Source organism: Radiomyces spectabilis, assembly GCF_025331425.1.
Source record: "Radiomyces spectabilis strain NRRL 2753 chromosome Unknown BYT42scaffold_12, whole genome shotgun sequence".
Lineage (NCBI taxonomy): Eukaryota > Fungi > Mucoromycota > Mucoromycetes > Mucorales > Radiomycetaceae > Radiomyces > Radiomyces spectabilis.
The window spans coordinates 661,749-676,786 of NW_026251937.1; the positions used below are offsets into that span (position 1 = coordinate 661,749).

The 15,038-nt window shown below is 43.4% G+C and overlaps 7 protein-coding genes across 7 annotated transcripts; 4 read left to right on the forward strand and 3 right to left on the reverse strand.

Moving 5' to 3' along the window:
- Positions 1–381: 381 nt before the first annotated feature.
- On the reverse strand, positions 382–2,598 carry BYT42DRAFT_582766 (uncharacterized protein). Its single transcript, XM_051569720.1, has 7 exons — positions 2,236–2,598; positions 2,100–2,142; positions 1,951–2,035; positions 1,829–1,872; positions 1,390–1,751; positions 908–1,327; positions 382–847 (listed from the first exon to the last, which is right to left on the reverse strand). Exons 1-7 carry the CDS (start codon positions 2,430–2,432, stop codon positions 823–825), a joined length of 1,176 nt encoding a protein of 391 aa, XP_051420115.1. The 5' UTR covers positions 2,433–2,598; the 3' UTR covers positions 382–822.
- A 2,037-nt stretch (positions 2,599–4,635) lies between these two features.
- Positions 4,636–6,592, forward strand: BYT42DRAFT_595268 (uncharacterized protein; the record flags this gene model as incomplete). The annotated part of the gene is made up of 4 exons (XM_051570833.1): positions 4,636–4,666; positions 4,724–4,876; positions 4,906–5,003; positions 6,503–6,592. The coding sequence occupies 4 exons, from the start codon at positions 4,636–4,638 to the stop codon at positions 6,590–6,592; spliced, it is 372 nt and encodes a 123-aa protein (XP_051420116.1).
- On the reverse strand, positions 6,589–7,918 carry BYT42DRAFT_548785 (uncharacterized protein; the record flags this gene model as incomplete). The annotated part of the gene is made up of 9 exons (XM_051566030.1): positions 6,589–6,658; positions 6,752–6,815; positions 6,874–6,924; positions 6,999–7,066; positions 7,145–7,175; positions 7,245–7,321; positions 7,388–7,491; positions 7,555–7,744; positions 7,806–7,918. The coding sequence occupies 9 exons, from the start codon at positions 7,916–7,918 to the stop codon at positions 6,589–6,591; spliced, it is 768 nt and encodes a 255-aa protein (XP_051420117.1).
- Positions 7,720–8,843, forward strand: BYT42DRAFT_92375 (HIT-like domain-containing protein). Its single transcript, XM_051572898.1, has 5 exons — positions 7,720–7,779; positions 7,940–8,177; positions 8,229–8,233; positions 8,317–8,486; positions 8,549–8,843. The coding sequence occupies exons 2-5, from the start codon at positions 8,068–8,070 to the stop codon at positions 8,723–8,725; spliced, it is 462 nt and encodes a 153-aa protein (XP_051420118.1). The 5' UTR covers positions 7,720–7,779; positions 7,940–8,067; the 3' UTR covers positions 8,726–8,843.
- Positions 8,844–8,949: 106 nt separating this feature from the next.
- Positions 8,950–10,135, reverse strand: BYT42DRAFT_617083 (MAGE family-domain-containing protein; the record flags this gene model as incomplete). The annotated part of the gene is made up of 6 exons (XM_051572139.1): positions 8,950–9,054; positions 9,119–9,339; positions 9,399–9,572; positions 9,628–9,759; positions 9,833–9,926; positions 9,995–10,135. 6 exons carry the CDS (start codon positions 10,133–10,135, stop codon positions 8,950–8,952), a joined length of 867 nt encoding a protein of 288 aa, XP_051420119.1.
- Positions 10,136–10,526: 391 nt separating this feature from the next.
- On the forward strand, positions 10,527–12,753 carry BYT42DRAFT_582780 (acyl-CoA dehydrogenase/oxidase). Its single transcript, XM_051569721.1, has 9 exons — positions 10,527–10,553; positions 10,614–10,651; positions 10,706–10,816; positions 10,897–11,202; positions 11,276–11,500; positions 11,567–11,663; positions 11,729–11,822; positions 11,917–11,998; positions 12,058–12,753. Exons 2-9 carry the CDS (start codon positions 10,616–10,618, stop codon positions 12,367–12,369), a joined length of 1,263 nt encoding a protein of 420 aa, XP_051420120.1. The 5' UTR covers positions 10,527–10,553; positions 10,614–10,615; the 3' UTR covers positions 12,370–12,753.
- A 717-nt stretch (positions 12,754–13,470) lies between these two features.
- Positions 13,471–15,003, forward strand: BYT42DRAFT_548788 (uncharacterized protein; the record flags this gene model as incomplete). The annotated part of the gene is made up of 2 exons (XM_051566031.1): positions 13,471–14,185; positions 14,273–15,003. The coding sequence occupies 2 exons, from the start codon at positions 13,471–13,473 to the stop codon at positions 15,001–15,003; spliced, it is 1,446 nt and encodes a 481-aa protein (XP_051420121.1).
- Between the last annotated feature and the right edge of the window lie 35 nt (positions 15,004–15,038).

Below are 15,038 nucleotides of genomic sequence, written 5' to 3' on the forward strand. Positions count from 1 at the left end.
GCGAACGAATCGTTCGCTCCTCGGAGAACTACAATCAGTCTTAGAAACTTTTTTTAAGAAAAAAAAGTCTTGTTTCAACACCGTCCTCATGGGAAAAACGAATAAAAATCAAAAAACAAAAAACTATAAATGTAATCGAGCATTGTCATGACGATTCTGAAACAAGAACACTTGAAGATTGACGCTTTGATCTTTTTTACAATAACCATAAATTAACCCAGGTCACAAGGTTAATTTAGGAATGGAGAGAAAAAGAAGAATTGATGCCACTTGAACCCTTGCTGGTTGGTTTTTGGCGCTAATGATGGGTATCTTTTTTCCAGGCACAAGAATAATCGGGTCATTTCTTCCTCGTACCTACTGTATTGCTGGCAGCCGTTTCTTTTTTTTTTTCTTTTCCTTTTTTTAGACTATAATTACTCTAGGGCGGAATCAGAAGCGGGAAAGCGATAATGACTCGAGGAGGGTCAAAGACCACTCGAGAAGTGAGACGACATTGCCGAAAAAGGATGTTGTCCCTGAATCGGATTCCCTTTTTTATACGATTTATTCCAAGATTGAATTCCTGCTCATGCTCATTGAGCTGGTGGAACTTAAAATGAAGGTTTCTCGGTGACGGATGGTGAGAAATAGCGTAAATCGTTGGTATCGCAAAGGAACGGAATAGGCGACGACGTGGTGGAAGAACAAGGGGACGATGAAGAACATGATGACATGGACCGTGGTGAGGAAGGGATGGATCGCGCTTTCCGATGCTGAGCCACAGCTTTGTTTTGCCGTGCCACTGATCTCGAATACCGCAGGCCACACGCATTGCATAACCTATAAAAAGCATCTTTCAGGGACTCTTCATTGTAGTAAGAAAAAGAAAAAGACCAAAAAAAATTCAGGGAAAAAACAAACTCACGTTTTATGCCCCGACGGGCCCCTGCGCCATTCTGGACTGGAATCAGTTCCGCAACTTTCACAAAAGTGAGGCGTACAAGACGAATGGGATCGAAGGAATGCGTTGGTCCCTTTACTTGATGTTAACAGTGAACGGCAACGCCTTACAAAGACAGAAGGCTGTGCTGGTATATCTTGATTTGATGGAGAATGGGCTTTTCGAGCGTAAGGAATGGCTGAATTGGTTTCGTTACTTCCTTGAGCAGATGTCCTCTGAGTCATTAATCTTTTTTCTGTGTTTAATAGTCCGGTAGACAAGCTGGAAACGGTTGGAAATCCTGTACTCATGGATGGAAGTAAACGTTCGGGGGCTTTTCCGTAACGTGGATCCACGAGCGGCTCGGACCATGGCGAGAGAAACCCTTGTGCACTGGGCAAGGTACTACAAGATAAATATAAGCTACCTTTTGCAGGTCAAAGTCGCATGCCACTAAGCCAAATTACTCTTTATCGCTTTTTTCCACTTGAACGTTCTGGTGACTTGGGCGGTCGACGGTACGAGAAGACAGCGAGGATTGGGTATTAGGCGAATCAATGGAAATAAATACAAGGCATCCGTAATGAATGACGAGACGATCGACAACATGAGATTTGGTATATAGCCGCTTGATGGACGTATTTTGCATAGAAGAATGCTGGTATGACGTGATATCTTTCAACAGAGTAGGATCCAAAGGATGATGCGATGACGTCCACAAAGTCTGTTGCAGGTTTTTGTATAGGATAGTAAGATGGCGGGAACGTGAAGAAAAAGGGATTCTGCTGTGCAAGGTTTGATGTAAATTCTTTTTCAGGTGATGAATCATCTGTAACATTTGTAAAAAATGCAAAGCAAGTTTTAGTGTCCACGAAAGCGCCATCGCTGAATGAATTGCAAGCTTACGTTATTGTCATAGGTTTCTACACCACACATGTGATGGCCAGCCACTGTTTCATAAAAAAATCGAAAGAATAAATAAGCCAGGTCTGCCCACCGATAAAAAAAAATGGAAATTTTGCCATTACTTGGATGGGTGTGGAAAAATGCAAGTACGCATTGATCGCTAACAATATACATGGTCAGATCTACCACCATCCACGAAGACGAATTCTTTTATGGTCATACTATTATCAGTCATGATGAACAAAATGGATCCTCACGGCGGCAAACTTACATAAGCAGGCGTACTCCAGTCCTGTAAGTTTCGTAAACGGCATCTAAAGACACGCGAAAATTATCATATAAATAAACCCATAAAATCATAAGCATTGCGTAAGTTTTCAAATCTATTTCTATACTATAATAATTGCCTAGTAATTGATCCATTGAGTGTCATGGTATCCATAAATCGTGTGAAATCGCGCCGTGCCAACGTGACTTCGTCTGGATGAAAAACATCATACAGTGACCGGTGTGATAGTGATGTCGAGTGATGAGGAATGGCGGATGAGTAGAGGAGAACGAGATCGTTCAGCGTTAACAAAGCCCAAAAACATGCAGGTTGCATAGTAGAGGAAATACGATTAGAGACGGGAAAGAAAAAATGAAAGAAAAAAAGGTTTATAAGAAAAAATTGAAGGTTGAAACGGAAGGAAGAAATAAAGCCAGTTGAATAAAAAGTTGAGGAATTGAAACGAACCTTCAGTTAGGAAAAAAAAATGGTGGCCCAAGCCGTTAACATAAAAACGGGAATAAGGAATCTGAGAACATCTGAATGATCTTGGGTGTACAAAAAGTTGAACCAAGAGCCGCCATAACATATCGTAAGGGTTTCGATCGCTGTGTAACTTTAGCTTCTCATTACACATGAAGTTCCCACTTTCGATCATTTGCATCTGCCTCATGTTGTTTTTTACACACAAAAGCCTAACAGAGACAAAGCCGACGATATGGATATTGTCGCCAATTAAAGAATATTTGTCGGCAGTTGAGAAATTATTGTCGCGAGCATTTGCCATAACAGATATCTATTTTCTGCCGTTGTCCATCTCACCAAGTGTGCTGTGTTTTTTAGAAAGATAAAATGACGTGTTACCACGGGTTTCTGAGATGTAAGCGTCATTCACTTTTTTTTATACGCTCTGGAAGTCGCGACTAACGTTTGGCAAATACTGCACCTACAGTAAAGCAGATAATTAACTTCGTCGTAGTCGTAGATAGGATTGCGAGAAAGTTCTAGCCATAAATCGTTTCAAAAAGAAATATGAAAGGCTAGTTCATCAAGAACGATGCAATTCGTGGAAAGCACAATCTGTTTATTGCCCTTTTTGTACGTAATCGTAGGTTGACTACTGAGACTTTTTCCTTACTGCTTTTATCCAATGGCGGGCACTGCACTTGTTAAAGATGATAGATTGGTACTATAAATATTGCCTAGTCCCACCTATGTATCAACGCGGTCCCCGTTATCTCTCTCCACTAGGTTTCGTTTAAGCTCATAAATAAGGTTTTTTTTCGAGGAGCGCAGAGTCAGTTAGTAGTTGAATAAGAAATCGTTTCGATAGCGGAAAATTAAGTCTCTCGTCAACAGTAAAGATCCGTCCATCGGTTTAAACCCCGTGTTCACCTAAACATGTCCTTGACGACTATATTTTGGTTTATCGTGTGTGACAGCATTGTTGGGCACGAAAATGGCTTTGCACGACACTAATTCAAAAGCGGCGACTTTATTTTCTGGGATGGCTTCCAGATATTTTTGATTTTTGTATGACAATGCATTGGCTGATCAGAGATTCGAAAAGCGGATGAATTCGCCGTTTTAGAACCGAGTAAACTTTGTGTGATGAGAAAAACGAGTTTCTTGAATAAGATTGGTGGACCATGTGAAGCTGGGAGCGACTCACTTCAGCAGCATTGACCGGCCGCAAAGTTTAAAATTGAAAGATTTGGTGCAATGTTGCACTAGAATCGAATGACACAACGCAAACTTTAAACAGGAAAAAATGATCTTGTTTTGATTTTTCTTCTTTTTTTTTGCAAGTTACAGCCGGTACGATGGATGTTGTCGCTAATTAAAACAAATTATTGTCGCTTTATTTTTCTATAAGGCATTAGCGGAGTTTCAAAACGCGACAATGAAATGCTTGATTTTTTCGTGCCTCAATGGGCAGCTCTTTCTCATTCTGCTACAAAAAAAAATATGGTCAGCGAGTTCCAATATCCTTGCCAAGAAACTACGAATATTGAGGAACAGACTTCCAGAACGTTTTTCAAGAGCGGCACTGGATGAGAAGGACGGTGGACCTCGGCTCACATAGGTGGAACAACTCAGGAAAGAAGATGGCATCCCTTGATTCGAAGCTTTTCATCCCGGATGTCCTGCGGTCTGTATATTCGATAACAACACGAACCGTCAAGCCGTCGCTGATGATGCCCTGGTACTGTCCCGGATGACACTCAACGATAAGTCGCGGCCCACAGACGCAAAGTATCAGTTCAGAGATACCGTGACGACACTTGCAGGTAGAGGTACTTTGCCACAAGCCTTCTACTACGAAAAGGACAACGAGACAGTGTATGAACGAACGGAACTGTTTTCGGAAGATATTTTCAAACTCATAAAAACAATATATCACTTTATATGAGGAGAAAACGTCTGCGTCCTTCACACTCTTCGCCAAAATAAAAATGGTGCGCAGTTTTTGAAGACGCAGAAATCAAGGAAGCGCGTCGACTCAGGGAGTCGAACTGAGCGAAAAATTATTTTTATCATGAAAGCCGAAGATCGAGGTATTGATCGTAGTAAGTATAGACTGACTGATGAAAAAATAGGTGTTGTTATGTTTATAATGTTTTTAGCTCAAAATATTGGCAACTACCAATCTCGATTCGAAATGTTCATAAAAGGCTTAAAGATGGATGCCTTTGAGGTGTTCGGGTATGCCAGAAATAGTCCGCACAACTTAGCAAGCGAAGCTTTGAAAAATAAAAACCTTTATTGCGATCTCGTTCGTTGGTCGAATCCGTTTACGTCTCGTCAGAAAGCCTTGCTAAGAGCCCGATCCTCTCACGAGATATATCCAATGCGGATGGAGAACTGACACAGGTGGAGCCTGATGACTGTGCTGGTATCACGCAAGTAAGTTCCAGGAAAATAAAAGATTTGGAGGAAGATGACTTCGCGTCCCATCTTTTGTTCTTATTGCTGACGTCCATCTCCAGCACCTTTTATTATTGCTCGCTTCCATCCCCAGTTCACGTTTTATTATTTGCTCGCTTCCACCTCGCGTCCATCTCCCTTCGATTTGAACCCATAATGTTCTCAGATTCATAAGTCACCCTTACGCATTCTCAAGCAACTTGTGTTTTTTTTTTTTTTTTTTTTTTGGAAAAGATATAAATCCAGAGAATGAGCTCCTGTGCGAACGAAAAATCGAGGCAATGCTCGATGTTGAGCTTTGTTATATAAACAACATACCTACAGAACCTTTTCGGGTGGCGAAGAACCGAATCAAGCTTTTCCCTTTTCGATACCAACTATATCGCCGTGAAAATCGTGAAGAACTTACCGTCAGAAGTTCATTGATGAATTGGATGAAATGAAGGGTAGTTGTGCCTTTAGATAACGGACGCAGCGACTTTGGACAAATGATAAGATAAAGTCTAGCGACACACTCTCTTTGAAACAGCATTATTGCAAATGAGAAGGCTGGATGAGGCATGTGCTTTTATGTTTGGTAAAACCTCGATCTCTCTGTTTTTTCTGGATGCCCATCCATGCTTCCTTGCTCTTGGTCATCCAGTAAAGCCAAGTTTGCCATTCTTTTGTCTTCACCAATTTTCCAGGGGACGTATCATCATGTTGAATACTCAAAACTATTAGTATCGATCTCCATAGCGAATCGGAAAATCGGTCATTCGCACTTGTCTTAAACATTTTCTGCCATTATCCAATTTGCATTTCTGGCAGAAATAATGGTTGCATTGATTGGTAGGCACTAAAGAACTTGGTTTCATGGAGTTTTGGGGTCAAAAGCAAACCGAGCCGGATTCATGGAGCTATCCCATCGACCTTGAGCTTCAGCATCGTGAGTAGTCTTCGCCAAGGTCTGCATTAAGGACCGATTGAAGCCTTTGCAGAGTCCGTTGGTATGGGGTCGATACGCCAACCATTCAACAATCGTAGGAGGTCGCTTACATAGCAAATATCGGCCAGGGCATGGCGCTTTAATTCACCTTCGCATCAGTCAAAAGCAACGAGACGTGTTTGCTTCGAGGACACCATTCGACGCAGCCACCAAGTTTTCTCGTAATCTTCTTCGATACTTTGTCGTTGCTGCTGCCGTTGGCTCCAAGGTTGTGACAAGGCAGCCGTCAACAAAATTGGTCAATGGATCAATTAGAAACATATTTTTCACAGCTTTTTTACTCGTGTGGATAGCCGTTGCTTCCGTCAACCAGTTGTTTCAATAGCGACCTTTTTTTCATTTATTTTTGGATCATGCGACATTATTGCAAAATAGACGAATTTATGTTCTAAAAACCTGTAGATCCCTTCTTTTCCAATCCGTGTGTCACCATGTCGTCCATAAACATCGAGAAAACCCCCTTCTCCCCCGATTCCATGTGTCACGGTAGAAAAACAAAGATCCGGTCGTCTGGATTGTACTGGCATTTTGTAACATGTCACAGAATTCCCGACGGTATCTTGCCGTTTATTCCTTTTAATGTTGTCCGTTCCATTCAACGCAACTCTTAAACGTGACTCCGTCTCCGCCAAAAATGTCCAGTGCGCTACACAAAAAGGAATTTTTTGTTTTTTGTTTTTTTTTCCATTAGTTAGTAATGACCAGCCATGTTGTATTCTGTAGCATTTGTTATGATTACCTGCCAAACGTGAGATCGACTTTGCCTTTGGACAATGTTTCTACAAGTGCTAAATCTTCCAGTGCTGTGTTCAAAAATGTTAGTCATTGAAAGCTAAACGCTATTTGAAAACTCCGCCTGACCTCGTCCACCGCCCGCGTAGGTCGTTGGCAATGTCACCCAGTCACCCAAACCTGGATATCAAAAGAAAAAAAAAAGATAAATTCGTCATATCTTATCGTTGAAAACGTCATCCATCTGATCTTACATCGAACGAGATCCTCATCAATGCCTTTGCAAAGACCTTCCACATCGGCGGCGTGAATGAGAAATTCGCTAACGTCCCCATCGAGAAGAAAACAGTTTAGCATTTTTGGCAGCCGTTGTTGCCCTGTTAATAACGATTGATTTTACCTGCAATATTCAGAAAGCATGGCCAATGTTTCTACAAGTCAAGTGATGATCGTGATCAGTCATGCATTGATTGAGCTTGTTTCTGTTGATTTTTCTTTACCTTTGTTCACTTCCATATCGGTCATTGTTTGCCATTTGTTCATGGCCACAATCCATTTATTATCCCGTCGTCGACAGCTGACACCCACCACGCGTGAATAAAGAGAGATAGATAGACCATTCGCGCTAATTTCCGTCACTCACCTTACATCCACCACCAATCGATCTTTGCCGACTTTGGCACTGATTTCTTGCAGTCTTTCCAAGGAAAACTGCGCGTTGGGGAACAGATAACTCGTGACGATTACCTATATTCCATAGGAACGGTGAGCGCAGCTGTGCTGTAAGTCTCGAACCGATGCGTTGTATACCTTGGAAGCTCCAAAGTCTAACCACTGTTGGGCGTTGGCGGTGGTGATGCCGCCGCCTACTTGCAAGCCGTTTGGCCAAGCTTGCAAAGCTTCCTTTGCCGCGTCGTCATTGTTGGGACCAAGTTTAATGACATGGCAACGAGTAATATTATGCTTCTTGTAAAGATCCGCATAAAACCTCGGCGATTCACTGGTGAACAGTGTTGTCAGTTGTAACTGTGCAAGGTATGACCAAGTTTCGTCATTTTTACCTTGAAACAAAGTTGGTGCGTAGTCCCTCGGGAGCCGCATCACTTAATGATCCGCCAACAATTTGCTTCACCTGACCGTGATGCAAATCAATACAGCCGTTGAATCGTGTCATTGAATTGAAACCGAAACGCAGAGCTGCAATTTTGGGAAAATCATCGGCTCGTTTAATATCGTGACGGGGTTTTCAGGCACAGACAGATGCGCATCCCAAAGAAGGAAATGTCTATCGCAGACAAACGTCTTCTTTGACAGTAACATCTCATGCGATTTCCCAAAGTGTACCAATTTGGCCCCATTTCCATTCCAGAGACTCAAGTATTCTATACTTCGCAACACTGTTTGGGTCTTGTTAACTTGAAACCCATTGCTCCGTATGTCAATCCGTGCCATTATCGAATAGCTGAGTACTCATGATACCACAGTGGCCGTATCCTTTTTTTTTTAGAGTATATGATGCTCCAAAGCTTTCCGTATCCACTTACGTTCACGTTATCCTTGACATTTTCACAGATGTACTTGTCATTAGTAAAAGAGTCGCCACTCGCTTGCACGATCTGAGCCCTGAAGAAGCGAGCGATATGATGATCAGTGCCCAGAAAATCGGGCACGCCATTGAAAAGTATTACAATGGAACTTCTCTAACCATGGCTATCCAGGATGGTCCACAAGCAGGGCAATCGGTAGGCGGATTTTGGTCGCTTATTCTTTATACCGTTTTGTGTCATTTAAACTCTCTGTCTAGGTACCCCACGTACACATGCATTTAATTCCGCGTCGCCAGGGTGACTGGGCAAACAACGATGACATTTACGACGAGTTGGATAACAAGAAAAAGGGGGTAGACAATGACGAACGGAAGCCACGGTCAACGGAAGAAATGAAAGAAGAAGCTGATCGTCTGAGAGCCCTTTTTGAATAAGATGACTCTGCACACCTTGTAGACCGGCCAACAAATACACATCACACCACATTACAATACACTTCTGGAAACAGTAGAATAGTTGTCTTGTACAAGACATATTGCAGTAGGATATATTCACATGGCTGAGTGCGTAAAATACATTCAGAATCACTTGGTCTTGTGTCTCTTTTTCGCTGAGCACGGTAGATTATGATCATTTTTGATATTGAGTGACAGTTTTGTCAATGCCCGGATGAGCTGTCATTTTGAACTCGTACAACATAGCCTGCGGATTTATAAATATGGGTTTTCAGTTCGTCCAAGCTGTTGCCTTCCAACCCGTAAAGCTATTGTATTGGTTCATCGAGTCAGATCACAATCATTGCGGGTTCATGGCGATTTCCGACTTACGCTTGAGATGAATTCCACCATATTTCCTTCTGGAATTTCCGCTTTGGCTCTTGGGCCCCAGTAATACTCCCATTCCGGTACGGTATTTGGATCAGGTTCATTTGTCTTGGTCCGATGGAGATAACCCTGCTTCACAAACGTGTCCAAGAGCCTATCACGATCGCCAAACGTGGGTGACGAGTCGGTAATTTTCAGTCGATCCAGATGCTGTTTCAATTCGCCTGAAAAAGATCACGGTTATTCTCATACTGCTGACCTGATTGACTGTCTTTGTCTTTACCATCTTCTAGAATCTGCTCATGCACCAGAATCAAGGCTAAAATCACGTACAGAATGCCCGTATTGGTATACTCTTCATCGGAATATTGGATGAGTTCGGGTACGTTGTATTTCATGGATAAAACATTTCGTAAGATATACGTCCTGCTCGCTGCTAATTTGGTGCCAGGCAATTCTATCGATCGTTATTAGCAGCTGATGGCTTTTTCGACTTTTGAAGATGTATGTACCTTTACGATTGTTTGCCACGGACGGCTTTTCTCTTAAGGGTAGCTCCACCATTTCCATACCGAAAATGTGGCGTAATTTCTCCTGTGCACTTCTGAATACTACGTTGAACATTCGCGGTCGTTCTGACAAAACTGGAAAAAGTCAAATTGTTGGTTAAAACCGCCAAGTCCGACGAACGGTTTTCGATTTGTCACGCTTGCTTACCTCGTTTACTGATTTCTTCACGTCGAATCGTCTGCTTTTTAAATTCACACGCAAGCGCATAACGTACGGTATCTTTTACTTTACGCTCCAGGTACTAAGAATGCACGGATTGAGTTGGGATCCGTCGATAAGAAGACAGAATTCGATCTCGGCGAATGTTACCTCGTTATCCCAGTCCGTGGTTGACGGTGCGTCGGTGTCGTCTGTTCTTGTACGCTGTGTAGAAGGTCCTTCACCGTAGTCGTCGTCGTCGTCGTCGTCGTCATGTCTGCGTATCCGTTTGCTTGGCTGTGAAGCACTCATTATAAGGTATCTTTCAAAGGTGATCGCAACCAAATTGAAAGCTTGATGCGCGACGGTTTGGACGTGCCATTATCGCAGTCCCCGAGCGGAGAATTGAACGAAATAAAATCCAAGTCATCACCTTTTGAACCCAAAATTGTAGTTGATCTATTAGCACTGCTTTTTATTCGAGAGACCCTGAATGTCAGTGTTTATGAGAAGGTTTCTGTGGAGAATAATATGAGTAAACGAGAGTTCAAAGGAATCTTGTGAACAGTGAGATCTGTTCCAGAGGAGATGCCCTTTTTTTTTATACAACTGCGGTGATTGAAAGCGGAGCTGTGAATCAGCGTGGGAAAAACGAGGAGACAAAAGTGGAGAGAATGAGTATATTTTCTATATTACCTCTCTTTCTTCATCCCATCTCACTCGTCTTATCGTGCGTATCGTATTACTATTATTCTCAGCGGTCTCATAGCTCATAAGAATTCTCCATTAGACATGATTTTCCAGGCCATTTCACGCCGTGCCGTCGGTGTAAGCTCACCCCAGGACGTGCTTATATCGAATGGACACTAACGTCAGTTGTAGGCTAGCAAATCCGTCTTTCTCAAGCGCCATGTCGCGTTTGTTGGTCAGAGAGCATTGAACAGCGCTGCTTATAACGCTGCTGTGGCTGGTTTGACTACTGAACAGGAAGAAGTAAGTTTTAAAAAAAGTGACGAGCGGTTTATGCGGGTCATTGATGATGTTTTGTTTTGTGTTGTTTTCCTTGGGTGTAGCTTCGCGAAGCGGTTCATGACTATGTTCAGGCCGAGCTTGCACCTCGCGCTGCTGATATTGATAAGGCAAACGAGTTCCCCATGGATATGTGGAAGAAGTTTGGTGAAATGGGCTTGTTGGGTATCACGGCTCCTCAAGAATATGGCGGTCTTGGTTTGGGTTACTTGGAACACACTTTTGTCATGGAAGAAATCTCGCGTGCCAGCGGCTCGGTGGCTTTGAGTTACGGTGCTCACTCTAACCTTTGCGTCAACCAAATCGTCCGCAACGGTAACAAGGAACAAAAGGAAAAGTACTTGCCGAAGGTAGGTATTCCGTTTCTCCGCAAGCCAAACGAAAAACAATTGGACCGGTGTACTGAAGTGCACTATTTCATAGTTGATTTCTGGTGATCACGTCGGAGCGCTTGCTATGTCTGAGCCCAACTCGGGCTCTGATGTCACCAGCATGAAGCTTCGTGCTGAGAAGAAGGGCGATCGCTACGTTTTGAACGGTAACAAAATGTGGATCACCAATGGTCCCGATGCCGATGTCTTGGTCGTGTATGCCAAGACCAACCCTGAAGCCGGAGCTCGTGGCATCACCGCGTTCTTGATCGAAAAGGTATAGCCCAGTAAAACCCATAATTCATTGAAGAGAAAAAGGCCACTGACAACAGTATTTTTACAGAACTTCAAGGGTTTCTCCACCGCACAAAAGCTTGATAAGCTTGGTATGCGTGGATCCAACACCTGCGAGTTGATCTTTGAAAATTGCGAAGTGCCTGGTAAGATTATTTTTTCATGGAAACCGCATTGGAAAAACATGATCACTGATTTTGGTACTATACAGCTGAGAATGTTCTGGGCGGTGAAGGCAAAGGTGTCTACGTGTTGATGAGTGGCTTGGATCTTGAGCGTCTCGTTTTATCCGGTGGTCCTCTTGGGTAAGTCAACAATTTTTATTTATTTATGTCATTTGGCTCTAGCTATCTGAAAAAGGAAGGTGTGCAACTGATCCTTCAATTTTTGGTTTCGCAGTTTGATGCAAGCTGCTATGGATGTGGCTGTGCCCTATGTGCATGAACGCCATCAGTTTGGTGTTCCCATTGGCTCTTTCCAGGTACGTGGGAGAATGTGTAACAGAGAGGAAACTAGATTAGCTAATTTTGTATGAAATAGCTCCTCCAAGGTAAATTGGCCGACATGTACACCAAATTAAATGCTTCCCGTTCGTATGTGTATTCGGTGGGTCGTGCCTGTGACAAGGGCTTCATCAGCAACAAGGATTGTGCGGGTGCGATTTTGTATTCGGCGGAACGTGCAACTGAGGTGGCCTTGGATGCCATTCAGTGTCTCGGTGGCAACGGTTATACCAACGAATACCCCACGGGCCGCATCCTGCGCGATGCTAAACTTTACGAAATTGGTGCCGGCACCAGTGAAATTCGAAGAATGTTGATCGGTCGCGAATTTAATAAGCTTTTCAAATAAATACTTGTTTACATCTCAATAAAAGAAAGAAAGTACATCCTTAGATCCACACCATTTACCGAACTGCCTTTATTGTAACGTCCATAATCGTCCACAACGTGTCAAGGGATGCTTCCCTCACTACAAACATTTCCCACGCATAGCAGTACACTATGATGGGCAACTCCTTTTTTTAAAACATTTTGTGCGCAAGACCCATACGAAGCTGTTGACCATGATTGTTCTCACTGCATAAAGTGTGTATAATGCATGGCTGGTGGATTGTGTGTGGCAAGGACAGTTGCAGGGCAGAGTATTCAGCCTGCGATCAATTCCCGACAGTTTTATTCTGTCATGTTTGTGTCAGAATGGAGAGAATAAATTTCTGCGTCATTTAGATCGGAATTATCAACACTAGCAATTGCAGCTTTTCCTTTTTCGTTTCAATGATTATGCGCTAACACATAAATTTTTTGGAAAAGCATAGCTCTTGTGCACACTGAAATACACGCTTATGCCCTTGCTTGGGACGCCGGTCTTTTGAGCATTAGCCCATCAGCAGCAGATCGTATCAAAGGACACGGTCGCGCATTTTTATATTTCCAGCTCGTAACCCCAATTGATGGCGCCTCCGCCATGAAACCGAAAGTTGGCTGATCGATAACCAAGACTACAAAATTGCCTGCAATTTTGTAGTGCGAGGTTTCACTCTCGGGATCACCCTGCAGTAACGTCAGTGACGGCTCATAACTCGGTTACGCCTCGCCTAGGCGATCGAATGCTAATAATGTTCAGAAGGATGTAACAACGATCGACCAATGGCTGGATAAAAAAAAAAGAAGGGGTTGGCGTTTTTATATGGGTCATGCAAAGTGGGTTGGATGGCGTCGGATTTGATGACAATTCTTTCCAGCATCTTCGGTGTAAATTTGAAAGTCCGTATCGTCGTGTGTTCGTGCGATGTTGCGTGATCTTTGGGAGTCCGATGCTTCTTTGCTTGTGCGTGCCCCTTCAACTCAAAGAGTCCCTTACTTTTTTCTTTTTTTTCCCTCTTTCTCTCTTGTCTTTTCGTTCTCGTCGCTGCTTTTTCACACTGAGAATAACCCAAAAATACACAACAACATGGAGTTTGAAGATATTGTCGACATGGATTGGATGAACTCTCACACCACCACCGATGATGAGTCCTTGACTCCCATTAAAAGCGAAACACTTGAATTCTCTTCTGACTACTACAATTACGGATACATGGACCCACCGTTCCTTCAAGAGGAATTTCTACTCGATCCATTGTCTGCACCGCCATCTGCTTCCATTGAACCAGATGCTGCCTTGGATCATCCTTCTACCCCATCTGCGCCACTTTCATCCTCCAAATCCGAATTCACCATGCCTACCACCGAACAGATTAAACAACTCATTGAACTGGCCAAACGCCAGTTAGCTTTACGCGAACAATTCATGAAGGCCCAACCCGCCATCACCCCTGAAGAATCTAAACCCACCGAAGAAAAACCCCAACAACTCATCCTGCCTCCTCCATCCACTGAACCCGAATCCTGTTCAGAAAAGGCAGGCTTGCCACCGTTGACTGCGCCACTGTCAATTTTCGGCGAAATGAATGACGACGACTTGCCGCAAACCATTGCGCCCGAGTCCCTTATCATACCTAAAGAAGAGAAAAGACGCCAATCTGTGTCTTCCGCGCATGATGATAATTTGTCTCTCGAACGGTGGGCTGAATCCGATGGCATCGATCTCAAAAAATTGACCCCCAAAGAAAGACGACAATTACGAAACAAAATTAGCGCAAGGAATTTCCGCGTGCGAAGGAAAGGTGTGTGTTCTTTTTTTTTTAATATAACCTTGGATGAGCAAAGAAATTTCATGATCATGCAATGGCTGACTCGTCGGTGTGTGATAGAATATATTACCACATTAGAAGCCCAAGTAGACGCTCATAAAAGAAATGCGGATACGTTGCAGATGCGGTTAGGCAAAATGGAGGAAGAGAACAAACAACTTCGTTCAGAGGTTGACACGCTCCGACGACAGAATCAGTTGCTTCTGCAGCAGCAGCAACAACAACAACAAATCACACCTGCCTCTTCCGAACTCACCCGTGCACCTTCCTCTCCTCGTATCACTTCCCCTCTACCAAAACCGAAAAACAAAGATATCAGCATGCTTGGCAACAAGGCAAGCGAAACATATCGTCAAGACAATTGTATCCTCGTATCCAATGCTGTCATGCCCGTTTGGGATCTCGATCGTATCCTGGAACGTCCCGCCGCCACAATGAAATCGTCCGCCGTGGCACATGCACCGGTCGATCCCTATCTGCTTGAAATTGGCGGTTACTTTATTTTATCACTTCTCCATTTAGCTCACGCCACCGCTTTGTCCTCATTTCCTTCCAAGGTTCCCTCTTCATCGCCATCGGTTGACGCCGTTGATCAAGACGACGATGCGCCCCTCATGCCAGACGATCGCGATTTTACCAGCCGATCAGATTTGAAGAAGAATGGCGACGATTTCAATCCAGGTTACATGGAATATCTGTACGATACATTACTTATGGCAGCCTTGGCTACCAACGTCACCACCCGATCTTTTTGTTGGTGGGATACTGCTAGTTATCAAGGTGTCTGGTAAATAGCCCTTTATTGTATAAAATATGTCACCAACAC